The sequence below is a fragment of the Aegilops tauschii genome, chromosome 7 (assembly GCF_002575655.3).
Source record: "Aegilops tauschii subsp. strangulata cultivar AL8/78 chromosome 7, Aet v6.0, whole genome shotgun sequence".
Lineage (NCBI taxonomy): Eukaryota > Viridiplantae > Streptophyta > Magnoliopsida > Poales > Poaceae > Aegilops > Aegilops tauschii.
Genome location: NC_053041.3, coordinates 109,045,883 through 109,066,480, shown reverse-complemented (window position 1 = coordinate 109,066,480; position 20,598 = coordinate 109,045,883). Strand labels below are relative to the sequence as shown.

General features: G+C 47.7%; 3 protein-coding genes across 17 annotated transcripts; 2 read left to right on the top strand and 1 right to left on the bottom strand.

Moving 5' to 3' along the window:
* Positions 1–6,674: 6,674 nt before the first annotated feature.
* On the bottom strand, positions 6,675–8,561 carry LOC109753359 (uncharacterized). Of its 4 annotated transcripts, none has more exons than XM_020312266.4 (5): positions 8,318–8,561; positions 7,877–8,208; positions 7,547–7,620; positions 7,265–7,318; positions 6,675–7,157 (listed from the first exon to the last, which is right to left on the bottom strand). In XM_020312266.4, exons 1-5 carry the CDS (start codon positions 8,350–8,352, stop codon positions 7,038–7,040), a joined length of 615 nt encoding a protein of 204 aa, XP_020167855.1. In that variant the 5' UTR covers positions 8,353–8,561; the 3' UTR covers positions 6,675–7,037. The 4 variants fall into 4 exon arrangements, with proteins under 4 accessions (XP_020167855.1, XP_073358979.1, XP_020167854.1 ...); XM_073502878.1 differs by having other exon boundaries at positions 7,550–7,620; XM_020312265.4 differs by having other exon boundaries at positions 7,550–7,620; positions 8,285–8,433.
* A 3,336-nt stretch (positions 8,562–11,897) lies between these two features.
* On the top strand, positions 11,898–12,479 carry LOC109753340 (uncharacterized). The gene has a single exon (XM_020312242.1). The coding sequence runs from the start codon at positions 11,898–11,900 to the stop codon at positions 12,477–12,479; it is 582 nt and encodes a 193-aa protein (XP_020167831.1).
* Positions 12,480–12,743: 264 nt separating this feature from the next.
* LOC109753360 (uncharacterized) lies at positions 12,744–19,023 on the top strand. 12 transcript variants are annotated; one of them, XM_073502874.1, is made up of 10 exons: positions 12,744–13,123; positions 13,246–13,326; positions 13,607–13,673; positions 13,888–13,909; positions 13,982–14,076; positions 14,174–14,269; positions 14,910–15,028; positions 15,302–15,463; positions 16,161–16,260; positions 18,677–19,023. In XM_073502874.1, exons 1-5 carry the CDS (start codon positions 13,070–13,072, stop codon positions 14,061–14,063), a joined length of 306 nt encoding a protein of 101 aa, XP_073358975.1. In that variant the 5' UTR covers positions 12,744–13,069; the 3' UTR covers positions 14,064–14,076; positions 14,174–14,269; positions 14,910–15,028; positions 15,302–15,463; positions 16,161–16,260; positions 18,677–19,023. The 12 variants fall into 12 exon arrangements, 10 of the variants coding, with proteins under 10 accessions (XP_073358975.1, XP_073358974.1, XP_073358968.1 ...); XR_012188461.1 differs by lacking the exon at positions 18,677–19,023 and having other exon boundaries at positions 12,747–13,123; positions 13,854–13,909; positions 14,028–14,076; positions 16,161–16,630; XR_012188460.1 differs by lacking the exon at positions 18,677–19,023 and having other exon boundaries at positions 12,747–13,123; positions 13,854–13,909; positions 16,161–16,630.
* Positions 19,024–20,598: the final 1,575 nt, after the last annotated feature.

Genomic DNA, 20,598 nt, shown 5'->3' with positions numbered 1-20,598 from the left:
CAATTGTACATTTTCAATGATGAATACCGGAGTTTTTAATCAATTCAATTATTACATGATGATACCCAAGAGGCGGCACGCGTCTCCGGGGTGTGCCCCCCCTCACGGACGGCGCCGCCGCCGGCACCTGGAGGGGGGAAACGGGCGCGTCGGGTCTACACGGAGGGGATCTTGCCGTGGGTCTGGCCCGGATGTTGCTCCAAAGTGTTCCTATGGGCTGACCTACCACAACCGGGTGGATAGGTCCACTGCTCAAAGCCCGTCCGTGCAAAGTCAAAGGGCTAGATCCCGTGGTCAAACGCTACAGGGTTAGGCGGGACGGGGGCCCTGGGGGGTAGCAATGCCACCCGAGCGTCGCACCGGGCCCTCATACATGCGGGGTGGTGTGGTGGCATGTCCCAAGAGGCGGCACGCGTCTCCGGGGTGTGCCCCCCCTCACGGACGGCGCCGCCGCCGGCACCTGGAGGGGGAAACGGACGCGTCGGGTCTACATGGAGGGGATCTTGCCGTGGGTCTGGCCCGGATGTTGCTCAAAATGTTCCTATGGACTGACCTACCACAACCGGGTGGATAGGTCCACTGCTCAAAGCCCGTCCGTGCAAAGTCAAAGGGCTAGATCCCGTGGTCAAACGCTACAGGGTTAGGCGGGACGGGGGCCCTGGGGGGGTAGCAATGCCACCCGAGCGTCGCACTGGGCCCTCATACATGCGGGGTGGTGTGGTGGCATGTCCGAAGAGGCGGCACGCGTCTCAGGGGTGTGCCCCCTCAAGGACAGCGCCGCCGCCGGCACCTGGAGGGGGGAAACGGGCGCGTCGGGTCTACACGGAGGGGATCTTGCCGTGGGTCTGGCCCGGATGTTGCTCCAAAGTGTTCCTATGGGCTGACCTACCACAACCGGGTGGATAGGTCCACTGCTCAAAGCCCGTCCGTGCAAAGTCAAAGGGCTAGATCCCGTGGTCAAACGCTACAGGGTTAGGCGGGACGGGGGCCCTGGGGGTAGCAATGCCACCCGAGCGTCGCACCGGGCCCTCATACATGCGGGGTGGTGTGGTGGCATGTCCCAAGAGGCGGCACGCGTCTCCGGGGTGTGCCCCCCCTCACGGACGGCGCCGCCGCCGGCACCTGGAGGAGGAAACGGACGCGTCGGGTCTACATGGAGGGGATCTTGCCGTGGGTCTGGCCCGGATGTTGCTCAAAATGTTCCTATGGACTGACCTACCACAACCGGGTGGATAGGTCCACTGCTCAAAGCCCGTCCGTGCAAAGTCAAAGGGCTAGATCCCGTGGTCAAACGCTACAGGGTTAGGCGGGACGGGGGCCCTGGGGGGGTAGCAATGCCACCCGAGCGTCGCACCGGGCCCTCATACATGCGGGGTGGTGTGGTGGCATGTCCGAAGAGGCGGCACGCGTCTCAGGGGTGTGCCCCCTCACGGACAGCGCCGCCGCCGGCACCTGGAGGGGGGAAACGGGCGCGTCGGGTCTACACGGAGGGGATCTTGCCGTGGGTCTGGCCCGGATGTTGCTCCAAAGTGTTCCTATGGGCTGACCTACCACAACCGGGTGGATAGGTCCACTGCTCAAAGCCCGTCCGTGCAAAGTCAAAGGGCTAGATCCCGTGGTCAAACGCTACAGGGTTAGGCGGGACGGGGGCCCTGGGGGGGTAGCAATGCCACCCGAGCGTCGCACCGGGCCCTCATACATGCGGGGTGGTGTGGTGGCATGTCCGAAGAGGCGGCACGCGTCTCAGGGGTGTGCCCCCTCACGGACAGCGCCGCCGCCGGCACCTGGAGGGGGGAAACGGGCGCGTCGGGTCTACACGGAGGGGATCTTGCCGTGGGTCTGGCCCGGATGTTGCTCCAAAGTGTTCCTATGGGCTGACCTACCACAACCGGGTGGATAGGTCCACTGCTCAAAGCCCGTCCGTGCAAAGTCAAAGGGCTAGATCCCGTGGTCAAACGCTACAGGGTTAGGCGGGACGGGGGCCCTGGGGGGTAGCAATGCCACCCGAGCGTCGCACCGGGCCCTCATACATGCGGGGTGGTGTGGTGGCATGTCCCAAGAGGCGGCACGCGTCTCCGGGGTGTGCCCCCCCTCACGGACGGCGCCGCCGCCGGCACCTGGAGGGGGGAAACGGGCGCGTCGGGTCTACACGGAGGGGATCTTGCCGTGGGTCTGGCCCGGATGTTGCTCCAAAGTGTTCCTATGGGCTGACCTACCACAACCGGGTGGATAGGTCCACTGCTCAAAGCCCGTCCGTGCAAAGTCAAAGGGCTAGACCCCGTGGTCCAACGCTACAGGGTTAGGCGGGACGGGGGCCCTGGGGGGTAGCAATGCCACCCGAGCGTCGCACCGGGCCCTCATACATGCGGGGTGGTGTGGTGGCATGTCCCAAGAGGCGGCACGCGTCTCCGGGGTGTGCCCCCCCTCACGGACGGCGCCGCCGCCGGCACCTGGAGGGGGAAACGGACGCGTCGGGTCTACACGGAGGGGATCTTGCCGTGGGTCTGGCCCGGATGTTGCTCAAAATGTTCCTATGGACTGACCTACCACAACCGGGTGGATAGGTCCACTGCTCAAAGCCCGTCCGTGCAAAGTCAAAGGGCTAGATCCCATGGTCAAACGCTACAGGGTTAGGTGGGACGGGGGCCCTGGGGGGGGGGGGGGGGTAGCAATGCCACCCGAGCGTCGCACCGGGCCCTCATACATGAGGGGTGGTGTGGTGGCATGTCCGAAGAGGCGGCACGCGTCTCCGGGGTGTGCCCCCTCACGGACAGCGCCGCCGCCGGCACCTGAAGGGGGGAAACGGGCGCGTCGGGTCTACACGGAGGGGATCTTGCCGTGGGTCTGGCCCGGATGTTGCTCCAAAGTGTTCCTATGGGCTGACCTACCACAACCAGGTGGATAGGTCCACTGCTCAAAGCCCGTTCGTGCAAAGTCAAAGGGCTAGACCCCGTGGTCAAACGCTACAGGGTTAGGCGGGACGGGGGCCCTGGGGGTAGCAATGCCACCCGAGCGTCGCACCGAGCCCTCATACATGCGGGGTGGTGTGGTGGCATGTCCCAAGAGGCGGCACGCGTCTCCGGGGTGTGCCCCCATCCAAGTGACGGCGGCACTGCCTTGCGTGCAGGGGGCACACCGCGGAGCCCCAAGACGGGCGTCTACGCATGCCTGAACACTTTCACATATGCATCGGGACCCGTGCGATGTTTCGGTGACATAGCTACACCCCGAATCCCCCCACCAACTAGAATTCCCTCCGTGTCGACCGTTTCCCCCCTCCGTGACACGGCGATAGCGACGTTCGTAACGGGGGGCAATCGATATACAATCAGGGTATGTTTTTTTAGATAAGGCATAATTATCTTATGCAAAAACAAAAACTAAAATAAAGTAAAAATGAGAAAATAAAGTAAAAATAAAAAAATTGTATGCCGACGGCGAGGCCGTCGGCATACCTGTGCACACACGGAGGTGCAGTCCCACGGATCGATGACATGGCATGGCGCACGGATCGATGACGTGGCAGAGGGGCCTATGCCGACGGCTACACCGTAGGCATATATTTGCCATAGGTAGTATAGAGCGAAATTTAAAATAAAACTAAAAAAATGTATGCCGACGGCTAGGCTGTCGGCATATCTGTGCACACACGGAGGTGCAGTCCCACGGATCGATGACGTGGCAGAGGGGTATGGGCCAGGTCTATGCCGACGGCATAGCCGTCGGCATAGGGCTGGCACGGGTATGCCGACGGCCGCCGTTACCACCCGTCGGCGTAGTCTCAACGTCGTCAAACGGTCAGCGCTGACGGCAAGGGCTATGCCGACGGCCGCTCCTATGCCGACGGGCCCCGTAGGCGTACCTCGAGCGGTCCCGACGGCCTCGTATATGCCGACGGCCCCGTCGGCATATATGTATTTATGCCGACGGCTTTTCTACGCCTACGGCCTGCCCTGGGCCGTCGGCATAGCGGCATTTATGCCGACGGGTGCTGTCGGCAAACGAAGTTTTTCTGGTAGTGGAATGCATGCATTGATTATTATCGGCTTCTGACGTCCGGTCGTCGAATTCTTCTAGCAATTAATTCATTGAGCTATTGGTTCATTTGTTAGGTACCAGAAGACGGATGGAAGAAATTCTTGGATAGCGCGACCAATACTCTTCCCAAGTGCCCAACCTTGTGGGTGTCCTCAATCGGGAATAACCATGGCTTTTTACCAACCGTGCTGCGTCTCCTCAGTAGAGGGAATGATATAAAGAAGCTGTGTATGTCATTCACATACATACCCTCCACGGTAAATTTCTAAGTTTACTTATTTGTTCAGTTTAGCTGGAACTAAGTTCTTCATTTTATTATAGTTTTAGAAGGAGGGGGGGGGGGGGGGGGGGAGCACCTGAATTTGATCTAATTTCAAAAAGAAATTTGATCCAGGTTATAAAGGAAGCCGGGTCAAAAAGAATTTCGAAATTTGATCCAATTTTCGAATTTGGATCAGTCGATTTCTTTGGAAAGGAAGAAGGAGGCAAGGCCTCATCGAAGAACGAGTTGTAGCTGGCGGAGGCGAGTTCGAAGGTTGACGGTTCGGGTGCCGGTGGGTGGGAGGTGGGGCGGGGGGCTTGTCGAGAAATTATGGCGGTGGCCAGGGGTGGGCCACCAGGGTGGTATGGGGAGGGCGGGGTGGTGGAGGCAGGCCGATCTGCCTGGGCTGGATCGTCGGCGGTCAGATGAAGAAGATAACGATCCATCGGTTGATATAGAGGGGAAGAAATTGATTGACCCTCCTGAAAAATTCAGGCAATAGATGCCTAGCCGCTCCTTTATTTGTTCAAGTTCTCTATCTGAGGTGGCAACTGAGAAATTGTTATTGTAAGTCGATTAAGTTGCATGTAAACAAGTTTTTTTGCTGAAAATATCCGTTCCATAAACAAGTGTGTACAAGAATCGCCAGTCACCAAACCTCATACAAAATCAGGAGCAAACATCCAACACCCCAAATAAGTACTTGAAAACTAGTGATATAGGAGTCCGACTGCAACCCGTGTTCCACAATGAGTGAAGAGCTCCTGAAATAGTGATACTGCAACAACGGGAAGAACGAAGATCACTGGGCGAATGGGATGCTAGCTGGGGCTGGTGCCTGGTGACCTAATTCCGCACAAAGTCAGGAGCAGCACATGACCCTATGGATTGGGGTTGGTGACCTAATTCCACACAAAGTCAGGAGCACCACATGGCCCTATGGCTGGTGACCTAATTTCACACCATGTGCATCGCAATAGCGTCCACAACTTTGTTAGAAGATCTAGGGCAAAACGAAATACTAAAACTAGGAAAATTCAAGCGAATGAAAGCCTGATCTTCCGGAAGATACTCCATTTGACGCCAGGTCATGTTCACTGCCTTTTATAGCTTGTATGAGGAGTTGCATGTCCGTCTCAACGTGAACATTTGGCATGCCTTGCACAAAATAGTATCATGTAATGCTATTGATTTGGTATTCTAAATGTCTATATATTTTTCTATAAACTTGGTCAAAGTAATAAAATTTGACTCTGGAAAATCTAATAATATGCCCCGTACTTTAGAACGGAGTGAATATTTCACAATCTACTTAGAAACAAAGACTACCTTATTTATTAATTCTTGTATAAACATATTATAGTGACCGTCTTAACTCTTGAAACCGTTCATGTTTAACCACCCCCGCTCTATCTGATTTGGTTGAGTGGTGTTTCTGTGTCAATTTCAAGGATAGTACGGTACACAAAGTACATTGTATTGTACTAGCTCTGTATCAAAATATAAGATATTTTTGCAGTTCAAATTGAACTGAGTGTAGTTACTAAAAACTGAGATTAGATATACAAGTAAAGGTTTGTTATTATAAATTCCCACTTGTGGAATGATTTCTATGTTGTCTTATTTTCTGATTTATTTTCACGTAAGCACTTATACTACAACGATTCAGTTCTGGTAGAGATTTTTTTGAGAAGGGGGGGGGGGGGGGGGGGGGGTCTGGTAGAGGTTAGGTTTGTGTTGTAACTATATTGGTGTTCAGGTTTAAACATTAAACTCATACGTACCATATAGGTTGGGATAATATGCTTAACCTTGTTATGTTTTGTCCATGAATAATATATACTCCTCTCTAATACTAGAATTATTATTTATTCCCCAGATTTATGGATCGCCAATGCGTTCCATGGCGGACAACACCATCCTTGATTCACTTGAAGAGATAGAGATTGATTATATGAAAGGATCAGAAGATTTATTGGTGGAATTCCTAAAGCAGCTGATATCCAATATATGGAGCATGCCAAAGCTGAAAAGTGTGGAAATCAACATGTTGCACTCCCCTTTTTCCGTGAACGACGTGGTACATGAGCGGATCCACGCCATGTTCCCTCGGAATATCAGCATCAGATCAAATGTGTTTCCGAATGCAAGACCGCGCCAGATTATTTGAAGCTATTATTTCTACATGACCTGCATTTTCATACTTTTTGTTGTTGAGAAACCACCTGATATATATGCATGTGAGATTGGACCATGTTTAGAAAATCGACGGATGAGAACATAATTCTTGTGCATAGTACTCCTCCGTTTCTAAATATAAGTTTTTGTAGAGATTCCACTATGAAGTATATACGGAGCAAAATGAGTGAATCTATACTCTAAAATGCATCTATATACATTCGTATGTGGCCCGTAATAAAATCTGTACAAAGACTTATATACTCTCTCCGTCCCATAATGTAAGATTTTTTTTATACTACACTATTATAAAAAACATCTTATATTATGGGACGGAGGGAGTATTTAGGAACGGAGGGAGTAGAAGTCATGCTGCTGTCTAGCATGAGCCGCTTACTGTGGCAGGCACACTGATGTGTTTTATTATTACAGCCGTCCATCCATTCACTTGGACTTACATTCATAGATGCATTACACAGGCAGAGCACAACAAAGCACTGGTGGCTGAAGAATTGATAGATGCAGATAGTACTACGTACTACTAATGTACGTAGTTGTTTCAGATTGCTGCAGCAGATTCAGGTGTTGGTGGCGGCGTGGGGACTGCTACTGTCACTGGGAGTCCGTTGTGCAGCCACGCAGCGTAGCCTCCTCCCACGTTCTTCACATTCATGAATCCCTGCGTACCATATCCATCACATGCATAATATGACCCCTTATGTTTTTCTTATACGGCTAGGAAAGATAAATTGATCATCAAAACAATTTCATTTTACTTGTACTTACAGCTGCTAGAAGATCGATGCAGGCAAGCTCGGACCTCTTGCCGCTCTGACACCCCTGCTCCATCCATGATCCATCCATGGATGATTAGTAGTAGTAGTATAGTAGTACAACTAAAGGAAATTCAGACAAAATATATTACCACCGTCCTGAAAAATTTGTCTCAAATTTATCTAGATGCAGATGTATTTAACATCAATATATGTTTAAATTCATCTGTATCTAGATAAATAGACGAGCTTTCCGGGACGGGCGGAGTATGTACAGCTACATGGAAGGACATACGACGAGTATGTGTTGGTCTGTGCTGAAGAGCGAGGCGACCTGCTCCACGAACCGTGGGTTCTTCTCCCGGGTCCCTGCTCACAGACAGCCACCCACCAAATCAGTTCATCTAATTAAACTAATCCATTCATTTTTTGCAAATAATTAAAGTAACACATTCATCTTTAGCGGCTAGCGAAAGGTTGCACATGGACGGCTAAACGTCCACATACATGCATGGTTTGCATGTAGACGGAGGTTAATTGATGCGTAGGAATAGGATAGAGCCGAATCTATGATGGCGTCAGTGTCAAGGATGAATAAGGGAGGAGATTGGTTAGCATGGCATGCCTTGTGGTGTGACGAAGAAGTAGGGGACGTTGAGGGAGCCGCCGATGTGGCCCTTCCCCATCTCCTCCTCCGTCCTCACGTCCAGGTACATCATGCCGTCCTGCTGCTCCCTCGCCGCCGTCTGCACGTCCACCGTCGTCACTTCCACCGCCGGTGTCGCCACCGTCTTCGTGTCCACGGCCGGCGTTGCCGCCGTCTGCACGTCCACCGTCGTCACCCCCACGGCCGGTGCCGCCGCCGTCTGCACGTCCACTGCCGTCACCCCCACGTCCGGTGCCGCCGCCGTCTGCACGTCCACCGTCTTCACAGGGGTGGCCGGTGCCGACTCCGACCTGCAGTTTGAAATCCAGTCAAACAAAATCGAAGGACCGAGCACGTTAATTCATGGTATGGTGCCGAGGAAGGAACCGGTTCATGTCGGATGAACTGATGGCGACGGACCTGCTCGTCTCGTTCTCGTGGGGAGGAGGCGCCATCGCGCACTTGCTAGCAGAGCTGCACCGTCCCTCAGGTGTTTCTTGGGTGTGTTTGTGTGCGCTGCTTCTGGAGAACCAACTCAGTGGGTGCACCTTTTATGCTCGCTGATGGACAGACCGATCACTGCTTCACTCACTACCAGCGATCGAGTAGGAGTTGGGCACGTAGACACAATGACACATACATTCTGAACGCACTTGATTGTGTGACATGTACACAATGTACACTAGCAAAACAGAAAAAAGGCAAGGCACGCACTAGTGGCACCAACAAGTCGAAGCTTGTCTGCATGCGTTGGCCGCCCGTCACAACGTGTAAAGTGCACGTCTCTTGCTCCATCGACGGACCACGGAAGTTCATCAATCACGTCAATGCCTACATATGCGAGCGAATGGATCAGGCCATCAGGGACGACATGATGCCTTGTATCATTGCTGCGTGCGTACATACTCCTCTCCCAGAATAATGCCAGACCTAACTGATGGATGGGATGAGACGTGACAACTGGTGCCTGCCTTTTAAAATAAAGTAAAAAAATCCATCCAGAAGATAAAGGAAGAGCTGAGTAGAGTATGGGTCATGCTAGCGCTTCAAGACAAGAGAACAGAAGGGCTTTCGTCCACGTTCCATTTCCACTGAAATTGGAACCAGCGTTTTTTTTCCCGATATAAAGGGCGCCTTTTTACTAACTCAAAGCATTCCTTAAAAAATAATTAGAGTGAAACATTAAGGAAATACAAAACACAATGAATAAACACCCGGCATGTGAATAACTAAGATGCATGCAACCAGCACCAACACACACACAAAGGATCACACCGGCAAAAAGCAAAGCCAAAGAAGGCTGAAGCTTTGCTGTTAGGATCACACTACTATTCCTCTCGATTCATCATTCATTCACTGATTACAACTTCGAAATACAGAGGAATCTTAAGAGAAAGGGGATCAGAGGAAGGAGATGATGAACAACGCCTCGGCCGAAGCCGCCAGTCCGTTCCAAGCCGCCTCGTTCTTGGCATCTCCTCCCATATTTGTTGTTTGGCTGTGTGTATCCTATTTATGCAGAGACCGGGGTGTCCTCATAATATTTTGTATCCGCTTGATGCTACATCTTAAGATAATAAAAGTGCCTTTCATAAAAAAAGTTTACAGAGGGAGTAATATATTATTCATTGTATTTTGTTAAATATTTGTATCGTTCTTTCGTTTAGATGCACGGGTGCAGGAACACACACTTTTATGTTCTAATAAACCATAGGACATGTGTCTAGGGTCCCCTTGACGGATGGTCTACATAGAGTGGTCATGTGTCTAGGATCCCCTTCCTGTGGCCATGATTGTGGTTGTATCCTTCTATTTCCAGTTTTGGGGCTTAATTTCTTGTGTTGTGGCCCAAAAAGACTTTGCTTTTCCTTGTTGTTGAACCTTTTGGTACTTTGTGAATTTTTGCTTTTTGTATAAAGTTTAGTAAAAAATCTAGTTTCCGATAAAACCAATCATAGTGAGTATTCTTCCATAACTCATGCGTGCGAGGTCGTATGTCCTCTAAACATTTTGGTTTTGATAAAATATCGGTACCTCTGCAAGCATGTGAGAGGTTTGGAGCATGTTGAGAACACGTGGAAATAGTGAGGAAGTCATACTAGTATGTGATAGATGGGAGCGGCGTTTTGGTGTCTGGGCTCACATGAGCCTGGGCGTGAATAGTAAAATCATGATAAATAAAAACAAAAAATCAATAAAAATTCCTTTTTTGTGATGCAAGATGCTTAAATGTGTGATCTTCATGCAGAATTTAGAGGAGCTCGTGCCAAAGAGAATAAAATTCGGGTCTATGAGAAACATTTGAAAACATTACTGTTCATGCCTGATTTTGTCTTTTTACCCCGCGCTCCTCGAATGTCCAAACTTCACCAAATTTTGTTTCGAACATTTTGACATTTTAAAACGCATTCAATATGCACTTTAAAAAGCAGGTTCATATGTACCCGGGTCCAGGACGTGTGTGCTATTTGTGTTGTTCTTTATAGTATATATTATTATTGTTAAATGTCTGCTTTGCAACAAGAGATAATACTTCAAAATGTTAGATGATTACAACAATCACGTCTAAAGAACACTATCGACCAACCATCGCTGCATTTTGTTTCACAATGGTGTAATTTCTTAACCTACCCAAAGAGGACATATGAGTAAGAAACATCAATTTACTCGCACCTCTTCACGTGAAAATATTGCATATGCAAAACAACTACAACAATCACGTTTAAGCAAGGTTGGGTGGGACATGAACTGGTTAGGGGTAACCACCTATTTGTTTGGCTTGACGGATCAACGGTGCAAAGGTTGTTGCATAACTTAATATTCTTCTGTACCGTGACATTACCCTTTAATACATGCAATTTGAACAACATTAATTTGGAGTTGTAGAACAAATTATCAGACCGATGACCTTTTTTGTTGTTGCGAAGTGTATCAACCTTCTTTTCTTTGCAGAGTGCATCAAGCAAACACATCGTCTGCCGTGTGATTGTACTCTAATTGCCACATGACCGTGCCCGGTGAGAGAGACCAAATGCAGACTTCTTGGAAAAGTGCATCAATAGGACACAACACGCCGGCAACAATGCATCAAACAACTCCACTTCTGAACCGGGCCCAGTATCAAGTATCAAACCGCGGCAACCGGAGACAACAAAGACATGAGGGGCACTTGACATCAGAGGGACGTGAGAGAGGTGAGAGTGCTTATCAGAACCCGCATCCGTGCTCTCCTGCAGGGACCGTCGTGCTCCTGTACGTGCACGTGTTGTAGTTGATCCACGGGATAGATGGAAGGCTTGCCCGCGAGTTTTGTCAGCCGGACTTGAAGGAGGTGATGGCAGGCGAGAGGACGTGAGGGACGCTCCCAAGATGATGGACGAAAAATGTCAAATGGGAGGAGGGACTCTGCGGGAGGGAGAGGTCGGACAAAGGTCTCTGCTAGCAGGAAAAGGAACGGATAGAGAAACGGCCTAGGCATTTCCATGCGTGTGGGGTTGGACCATGTTCAGAACGTGTGGAGGAAGCTCATGCTATAGTATGTTTTGAGAACTTCTTCTTTTTTCTTTTTGGTCCTGCTGTACGTGCATGCATGCATGCATACAACCCATTAACAGTGGCGCAAAGGGCGCCTCCTCGTATATGCCACGTCGATGGCGTGGGTTGGGCAGAAAAGATACTCGGTCGATGGCGTGGATTGGGCAGATGGCGTGGATGGCGTCTCCTCATTCCCTAAGAGCATCTCCAACATGCGCGGCAAAAGGCGCGCCCGCGCGGTAAAGTTTGGTTTTAGCACGTGCCGGCTGGTTCCGCGCGCTCCAGCGGTGGCGGGAACTTACCGCGCGCGGGAGAAAGCGGCACGCGGCGCGGTAGATTTGGGGCGCCGCTTCGCGCGCGTCTATAAAATCCCGCGCTCGCCACGCGCACAGAACACAGCCACGCGCCCTCCCCTCGCAACCTCGCCGCTTCTATACCTCGCCGCTTCGCCGCTTTTCGCGCCACCATGCCGCCGCGCCGCCGGGGTTCTTTGGGATACCGCGGCGTCCGCGAGCGCCCCAACGGCTGGTACTCCGCCGAGATCCGGGCCGGCGACGTCCGGCTCGGCCTCAGGTCGTTCCGGAGCGCGCACGAGGCGGCCCGCGCGTACGACGCGGCGGCGTGGCGCTTGGAGAGGCCCCGGTCGCAGATGAACTTCTGGGACGTCTTCACGCGCGAGCAGGCGCAGCGCGTCGCCCCTCCGCCGCGTCTCATCACCGACATGGACCGTACCGACCACGCTCGGCGGCAGCGCCGCCTCCTCATCGCCGAGGAGGACGAGCGAGCCATGGCGGAGTGGCGCCGTCGCCACCCGGAGGACGTCGCCGACGAGCGTGCCTACTGGGCGGAGAGGACGGCAAGGCGCCGCGCGGAGCGGGCGGACCGGCGTCGGCGGAAGGCATTGGCGAATGCGCAGTGCGATGTCGTTGAAGCAGGTGGGAGGTCGATCTTCACGTCAGACGATGAACGTTGGGACGACATATGGCTCGATACCTCGGGCAACACCGACGAGGATGATGATGGTGATGATGGTAGCGACTTGGAGTAGTTTCTATCTATGTATGCCGTAGTAGTTTCTATCTAGTTGCACCGTAGTTCTATCTATCTATGCTTTCGAACTATCTATCTAGTTGCACCGATGTAAAATACCTTTGTATCGTTTTTTATCTATGCAAAATTATAATTTAAAAAATGTTGTAGAATGAGCGCGCGCTACATTTTAGCGCGCCTGCTGGAGCCAGCGCTGCTTGCCGCGCCAAATCAGGCGATGGGCGCGGGAAGCAGTTTTTAGCGCGCGGCGCGTTCGGCTGCTGTTGGAGATGCTCTAATTCCCATCCTTCTCTCTCCATCTCCCTCGTCTGCAGCCGCCCTCCCCATAGCCGCTACCACAACCGGCGCACTGCCCCATAGCTGGCGCCCCCCACTCCTTCCCCCTCCCCTCAGGCTATCCCCACCACTGACGACCTCCTTGCCTCCTCAGGCTCTGGCACGCCCATGGCTCTGCTTCCCCCATCGACCGGAGGAACGCAGACGGAGCACGCCGTCGCCATCGCACATTCTTCCTCCTCCGCTACCGGTCGTCTGCCCCTCCCCTCTTCTCCCCATGGGATAGCCAGGGGCCCACCTTGTGCTTGAGTCATGGAGGGGCCGCCGGCGGGTGTGGATGAGGAGATCCACCACAGACAACCCGAGGTGAGATGGGAAAAAGATGCAAGGTCAGATGTGGATGGGGTAGGGGGGTCAGCCATCACTGGAGATAGAGGAAGCAACAATTTTTTTTTCTGCCGACTTCTCGCTTATTGCTGCTACTGCAGGTTATTCGCCTGTCCATGCTGCTATTACAGAGGCGGACGCCGTGGCTGCCGTTTCATCCGCACACGCATTGGCCATCCCAGGTTTATTGATGGTTCTATTTCATTCATGTGTCTAGCTGCCCACATGTTGTGTTTGCTGGTCATTTAGGCTCGATTATGAATTGAAACATGGCACATCACCCATCGCGTTGGTGAAGAAAATGCTTTTTTAATTAAAATAGTGAAGTGATCTGGGCTGCAAAAGCACGTTCACAACTACACCAGCAAGATTCCTATGTTCCTCTTGTCGATTCCCTTATTCAGATGATAATCAAGCAATAATTGCTTACTCTATTCTCTCTGGTTTTTCATGTGGGAGCAGAATGTGACCCTATGCGTGGTGGTGGGGTATGATCTGATCAAGGTCTCCGAGCAGCTCTGCAAATCAGGTACCCAGCCTGCTTGGATTCAGCAGTACAGTCTGCTTGGATTCAGAGTTCCTTCTGACCGCACTGTTTACTCACCTTGTCTGAAACCATAATCGATTGAGATCGTGTGGCATTCTTTCTTGCGCTGCTTTTGTCGATGAGTTTTGAGGTCTTAGTAGTGATGCTATGTGATTCTTGCAGGAATTTATTAACTTAACTCTTCGTTGCATTGCAGACTTGGATATCCCGATTAAAAGGTCAGTGCAGAATCATGTCTTACAATTCCTACTGGCGCTAGCTCTTTATTTAGAGAGTGAATGTTTGCTCAGGGATACATTCATAGAGTTCCTTAGCGCAATGATGTGTCACCTACAGGAAGAAACTGTAGTCAAGAAGAACGTGATCATTTGATAAGTATGATAAGGTACAGGTCATCTTGTAAGAACAAGTAGTTAGTTCTAATAAGAAAGGGTAAAGATCTATTAGGAAAACATGGAGCTGAGTCGACTCATATTGTTTAGGTACATAACATTCAGCCTGAAATGGTGTTGGTGTTTCGCAAAAAGTTTGGCCACTTGAACCTGACTTTTTCTATTGGAGAGCAGATCAGTTCTGATGTAAGTGTTGTACTGTTGAAAACTCATAAATATCTTCTAGAAATATTCAGCTCGTTTCCTATCACGTTGTATTTGCTGATTTATGGTTGTTCGTATAGTTGGCTATAGACTACATTTTTCTTGTCCTACACTTCCCTTTCCTCCATGTTAAAGTTCGCAACATGGAAAATGTTCACATGCTTGATATGTGCTTCCGTCCTTATGCAGTGTAGATTTAAAAAATATAATGTTTTATGATTGTCATTTATTTCCTATTTTTGATTCATGGATGACAGTAATCTACCTACCAACGCTCAAATGGTTTCAAGAAATTGGTGAAAACAAGTGATGTGTTTTCAATCTTTTGATGTGTGAAGATGTGCATCACATGTCAATGTAAGGAGAAATGGAAGGATTTATGGCAACATCCAACAATTTTGTTGCTTACTTGTACAACCTATTTTTTATTTGGTGATATTCGTTGCAATATACCTATGTATCACACATACTACAAGGAGACAAAGTCTTAATTAATAATTGGAACCTGTAACTCATATATGTCCTTTGTTAAGGATGCTTTTTTTGTTTTATAGCTCAGACTGAATTCTATGATCCTATCCAAGCCCTGTTCACTGGCATTGCCTGTTGATTCCCTTCTCAGAACAGAAGATCCACACTAAACATAGCATGTCCATCAGAGGAGCAAATGTTGTTTATCACCGCATCTCTTCACATGTTGGCAAGCCTGATATCTATGAAAGTACACCTTTGTGCTTGGTGGTAAACTTGTTTCTCATTCACTTATGTTCAGCATTTCCTTGATCATTTTGTAATATTATTTTTGTATTTTTCTCTGCATTAAGATTGATGCACAGTCTGGTACTTAGAAGAAAATTTTGTCCATGATTTTCTGCTGGGTTGATTTTGACATTAATTTAACAATGAGTACTTAAATTGTGATATTTCGAAGTGCATGGGAGCTATATAGGTCCGCTATTATTCGGTTTGAGCTTTATGGCAGAAATTAGCTTCATGTTTCTCTGAACAAACTAGGCACTATACAAGGTGGTGGCGCCGTACCTGCTTGGTGCGGACAGGAGAAGATGCAGGGGTTCCGCTTCTCGGCCTCGGCGACATCATCGTGCCCCTCCACCGCTGGTTTTGTTGCTCAGGCGGCACTACCGCTCTACTATGGCAGGCCTGCTTGTTGCTCAGGTGGGACTGCAGATCTTCCGAAGCTTCTCTTTTTTGTGCTATCTCGTTATTTTGTTTGTTTGGTGGTCGTGATTGGAAAGCTTGCTACTCCTACTGAAGTATCATTGTTGCTGCTCGATTTGTTCCACTTTCTTTGGGATTATCAGTTGGTGTGCTTGTAATATTAATTTATTGCATCGAGCATGGAGTATCCTTTTTCTCTTGGAAAATGTTTGATCCTAGGGCTTTTTACTTGCATATACTAGATCAAATGAAGTTCATTAGGAGGGACGCAAAACAACCAGGCATGACCTACTGCTTCGCTCCTAACCGCTTGAGCAAGGCAATGGGAGAGGCGAACACAACTACCTGCCTCCTTCCTTGGGGCAACACCGTTGGTCCCTGCCACCTCCGTCGTCTGCTCCGGTGACTAGCGGGTGGGGACCTTGGGGGTTCGGCTCCGACTGTAGATAGAGTTACAACTTAATATTTTCCATACAATTTCCTATGTCTACCTATGATCTGTGGAACTCCGCCTTTGCTTTTTGAGACTGCTAAACCTTCTGGTTGTGCCTCTCTGATCAAGACTGGCCCTTCTATGTTAACAAACCTATTAGTATCTATCAAACTATCTTCTGCTTTATGAATGGACACCGCTTGTTGATATTTCTAGCATATACTTGATGAAATATGCATAAATATGTGTTCTTTCTTATAGGTCTACAGAAAAATCAAGGATCAGTTCAATGGGAGTTGGACTGACGAAAAGACTTGTTTGAACACAGAAGAATCAAGGATCAGTTCATAATAGAGCCGCCGTGAGTACCTTGTAGCCTCGCTACTTCGTTTGGTTCTGTTTGACGGAATACTACTATGCCTCTTTCCATTTTGGTATGATGATTAGAGCAGATAGCGTTTTGCTGCTTAGCATGGCATGTTTGTTTGTCTCAAGTCGTAATTTTTCTGACGAGTTTGTGATTTTAGACCTTCCTCTTATTAAAAGTACCTTAGATTTTCTTGTAAATAGACAGTCAAAGCTCAAAAATTAGCTATGGGTCATACTAGCATATAGTATTCTTATTAAAAATCTTTGCATTTAAGTTTGAAATATTTATGTTGCACAACTCACACTATTCTTTTTGGTATAACATGACCGTTTGATTCAGTTATTTGGATTCATTACTGAACTATGTACCGCTTCTTGTTCATCTGTATAGCTTATGACGAGGTACAGATTCTGTTTAGCATTCATGTTTACCATTGGTTATGGGTTAAAGTCAGCAAAGGTAGCATATTCACATATTTGCAAATCGCTTTTGCTGTATATAAGTGCGATCAGGGATCAACCTACACCTACGAATGTGCGTAAGCTAGATAAATGCGCACATGAACGCTTGACATGTTAGCTGACTAAGCAATTCCATCTATGAACCATAGCAACAAGATATTAAGTTGAGGGCGATCGTCTTCACTTTAACAACTGGAAGGTCTAGTGAATTTGCAATGAGATGTGGGCATGACATGAGGCAAAACACATAGCTACCTAGAAAGACTTAACCGTCCGAGCTAGAATAGTAGAATATGGTTATTACCAGTTTTCATAATACCAGGTTTATCTTTGCAACTCTATGCTAACAAAAAAGTCATGCTACAATAAGCACGATAGTTTCTATTTCAACAGTAAGGGCCTAGAGCAATATCAATGGTTACCTGCAGACACTAGTGGAAAAATCGTCGTTGCCGAGTTCTTTCGTGGTCCATGTACTATGTGTCACCAACCGGGACCAAAGGCTTTGTGCTGCCCGCGTCGCGGCCAAAAGTTTAGTCCCACCTCGCTAGTTGAGAGAGCTCGAGAGTGGTTTATAAGCGCTGCTGCGCCCACCCTCTCGAGCTCCTCTCAACTGCAAGCTTTTGGGCCTAATCTGTTACTATGTGCCTGTGGGCCTACTGGGTCTACTACGGGCTTGAATTCTGGCCCACCTGGCTGGTTGGGTTTCTAGTCGTATTCAGGCCGTGGTGGCCCAGTAGGCGGCATTTTTTTCCAGTTTTTTTGTTTTGTTTTTTGTATTATTTATTTTCTTTTCTTTTTGCTTTATTTTTTTAATTCTATTTGCTTTTAGGTCACAAAAATTATAAACTTTCTGTTAGTGCCATTAGTTTTCAAATTTGATTTTTGAATGATTTTTTCCTACTATTTAATATTATTGTTTTTTATCATTATACTCAATTTGGTAATTTTAGGTTATTTTAAATATCTATTTTAATGAAAAACAGATTTTGTTATTTTAGTTTGCTATTAAAGTTTCTAACAAAAAAATTCTTTATGAAAATTCTTTTTGCTTTTAATGTTTTCAACAAAAAATTCTTATATAATTTTAGTTGCATAAATTTTATATAATTTTAGTTTCAAAAATACTAGAGGTTTATAAAAGATTTTTAGTTGATTCCTTTTGCTTTTAGTTGCATAAATTCTTAGAAAATTCTTTTTGCTTTTAATGTTTTGAACAGAAATAGAAACTTTCAACATTTTTTGAACTTATTTGAACTCCAGACTTTTTGTGTGTTCAAAATGGACCATTCAACCGGGACCTCATCAATTTTCAACCCTTTCTGACTTCATTTGTTATTTTTCATGCATTTACTGATTTGGTTGAGCTAAACGGCCCTGAAATTAAAAAGCATTTCAAATGAACTCTGAAAAGGTTTAAAGTTGGCATGACATCATCATTTCACCCACATAGCATGTGCAAAAGAGTAGAGAGGATTACGACAAAAACTGGATGCATTTCGTGTACAAAACGGATAATTTTTTCGAAGTATCAGGGTTTCATACGAAAACTCGTCTGTTACAAAGGGATTTTATTTTTTTGAACTTATTTGAACTCCAGACTTTTTCCGTGTTCAAAATGCACCATTCAAAGCCACATCATCAATTTTCAACCCTTTCTGACTTCATTTGTTATTTTTCATGCATTTACTGATATTTTTCTGTGTTCAAAATGCACCATTCGAAGCCCCATTTAAAGCTATATGACCCTGAAATTGAAAAGCATTTCATTTCATACGGAAACTCGTCTGTTATAACAGGCATTGCATTTCTTCACATGTAACTGCAGTGATATTCTAGATAAAGGCATCATCATAATAGTTGTGGAGAGAAAGTCTTCACTATTTCTTCGCTTGTGTCCTTTGCTTATTGCGCCGTAACCATGGATACTCTTCATCATTTATCAGGATGCTTGGGTCAGCCTTGACTTTGAAGGATGGAATTTCATGAATCATAATCTTCAGACATGTCTGTCTTGCCCTCCACTCCCACGATGTCCCTTTTTCCTGAAAGAACTATGTGGCACTTTGGCTCATCGTATGATGTATTCGCTTCCTTATCTTTTATTTTTCTCGGTTTGGTAGACATGTCCTTCACATAGATAACTTATGCCACATCATTGGCTAGGACGAACGACTCGTCAGTGTACCCAAGATTGTTCAGATCCACTTTTGTCATTCCGTACTGTGGGTCTACCTGTACCCCGTCTCCTGACAGATTTACCCATTTGCACTTAAACAATGGGACCTTAAAATCATGTCCGTAGTCAGGTTCTCATATGTCCACTATGTAACCATAATATGTGTCCTTTCCCCTCTTGTTGCTGCATCAAAGCAGACACCGCTGTTTTGGTTGGTGCTCTTTTGATCTTGGGCGATCGTGTAAAATGTATTCCCATTTATCTCGTATCGTTTGTAAGTCAATACCGTCGAAGATGGTCCCCTGGACAACGAGTACAGCTCATCACAAACAGTGTTGTCACCTCTGAGACGTGTTTCCAACCAACTGCTAAAAGTCCTGATGTGTTCACATGTAATCCAGTCGTCACACTGCTCCGGGTGTTGGAGCGCAGACTGTTCTTGTGTTCATCGACATACGGGGTCACCAAGGTAGAGTTCTATAGAACTGTGTAGTGTGCTTGAGACCAATAATGCCCGTCACTGCATATTATTGAGTCTCCTCCAAGCATGTCTTTTCCAGTCAGTCTCCCCTCATACCGCGATATAGGGAGACCTATCTTCTTAAGGCCAGGAATGAAGTCAACACTAAAACCAATGACATCCTCTGTTTGATGGCCCATGGAGATGCTTCCTTCTGGCCTAGTGCGGTTACGGACATATTTCTTTAGGACCCCCATGAACCTCTCAAAGGGGAATATATTGTGTAGAAATACGGGGCCCAGAATGACAATCTCGTCGACTAGATGAACTAGGACGTGCGTCATGATATTGAAGAAGGATGGTGAGAACACCAGCTTGAAACTGATAAGACATTGCGCCACATCACTCCTTAGCCTTGGTATGATTTCTGGATCGATCACCTTCTGAGAGATTGCATTGAGGAATGCACATAGCTTCACAATGGCTAATCGGACGTTTTCTGGTAGAAGCCCCCTCAATGCAACCAGAAGCAGTTGCGTCATAATCACGTGGCAGTCATGAGACTTTAGGTTCTGGAACTTTTTCTTTAGCATATTTATTATTTCCTTTATATTCGACGAGAATACAGTCGGGACCTTCATACTGAGCAGGCATTCAAAAAAGATTTCCTTCTCTTCTATGGTAAGAGCATAGCTAGTAGGACCTTCATATTACTTTGGAGGCATGCCGTCTTTTTCGTGCAAACGTTGCAGGTCCTCCCGTGCCTTGGGTGTATCTTTTGTCTTCCCATACACCACTACTAGGGAAAAGCCTAGCAGCAGCGCGGGTTTTAGGCCTATCAGTAGCGCGGGCAGGAGCGCTACTGGTGCGGCGCTACAGCTAAAGGTTAGCAATAGCGTGGGTTAACCCACGCTATTGCTATACCAACTTAGTAGTAGCGCTTTCCCCAAACAGCGCTACTGGTAATTACTAGTAGCGCTTCTCCCAGCCCGCGCTACTACTATTATTCTGTATTTTATTTCTTTTTTTATTTCATGTTGTATTCATACACCTCTATACAAGTTTTCATACAGCAGCAATTTAGAGATTGTTTTTACATCATAATGAGTTATTACATCACTGGGTGAAAGAACCGTGGACCAGTTTCAAGTGGACCATCCACTTGAAACTAATCCGCGGTTCTTTCACGCAACGATATAATAAATATCATCATCATCATCATCATCATC

What these genes read in the sequence shown, in the direction of transcription:
- LOC109753359 (XM_020312263.4), bottom strand. Translation starts at nt 8,352, where the DNA reads ATGGCGCCTCCTCCCCACGAGAACGAGACGAGCAGGTCCGTCGCCATC. An exon ending in AGTTCATCCGACATGAACCG is followed by an intron (nt 8,209 to 8,284) that starts GTTCCTTCCTCG and finishes TTCAAACTGCAG; the next exon opens with GTCGGAGTCGGCACCGGCCA. An exon ending in CAGACCAACACATACTCGTC is followed by an intron (nt 7,319 to 7,546) that starts GTATGTCCTTCC and finishes TGGATGGAGCAG; the next exon opens with GGGTGTCAGAGCGGCAAGAG.
- LOC109753340 (XM_020312242.1), top strand. Translation starts at nt 11,898, where the DNA reads ATGCCGCCGCGCCGCCGGGGTTCTTTGGGATACCGCGGCGTCCGCGAG.
- LOC109753360 (XM_073502866.1), top strand. Translation starts at nt 13,070, where the DNA reads ATGGAGGGGCCGCCGGCGGGTGTGGATGAGGAGATCCACCACAGACAA. An exon ending in ACACGCATTGGCCATCCCAG is followed by an intron (nt 13,327 to 13,606) that starts GTTTATTGATGG and finishes ATGTGGGAGCAG; the next exon opens with AATGTGACCCTATGCGTGGT. An exon ending in CGAGCAGCTCTGCAAATCAG is followed by an intron (nt 13,674 to 13,887) that starts GTACCCAGCCTG and finishes GTTGCATTGCAG; the next exon opens with ACTTGGATATCCCGATTAAA.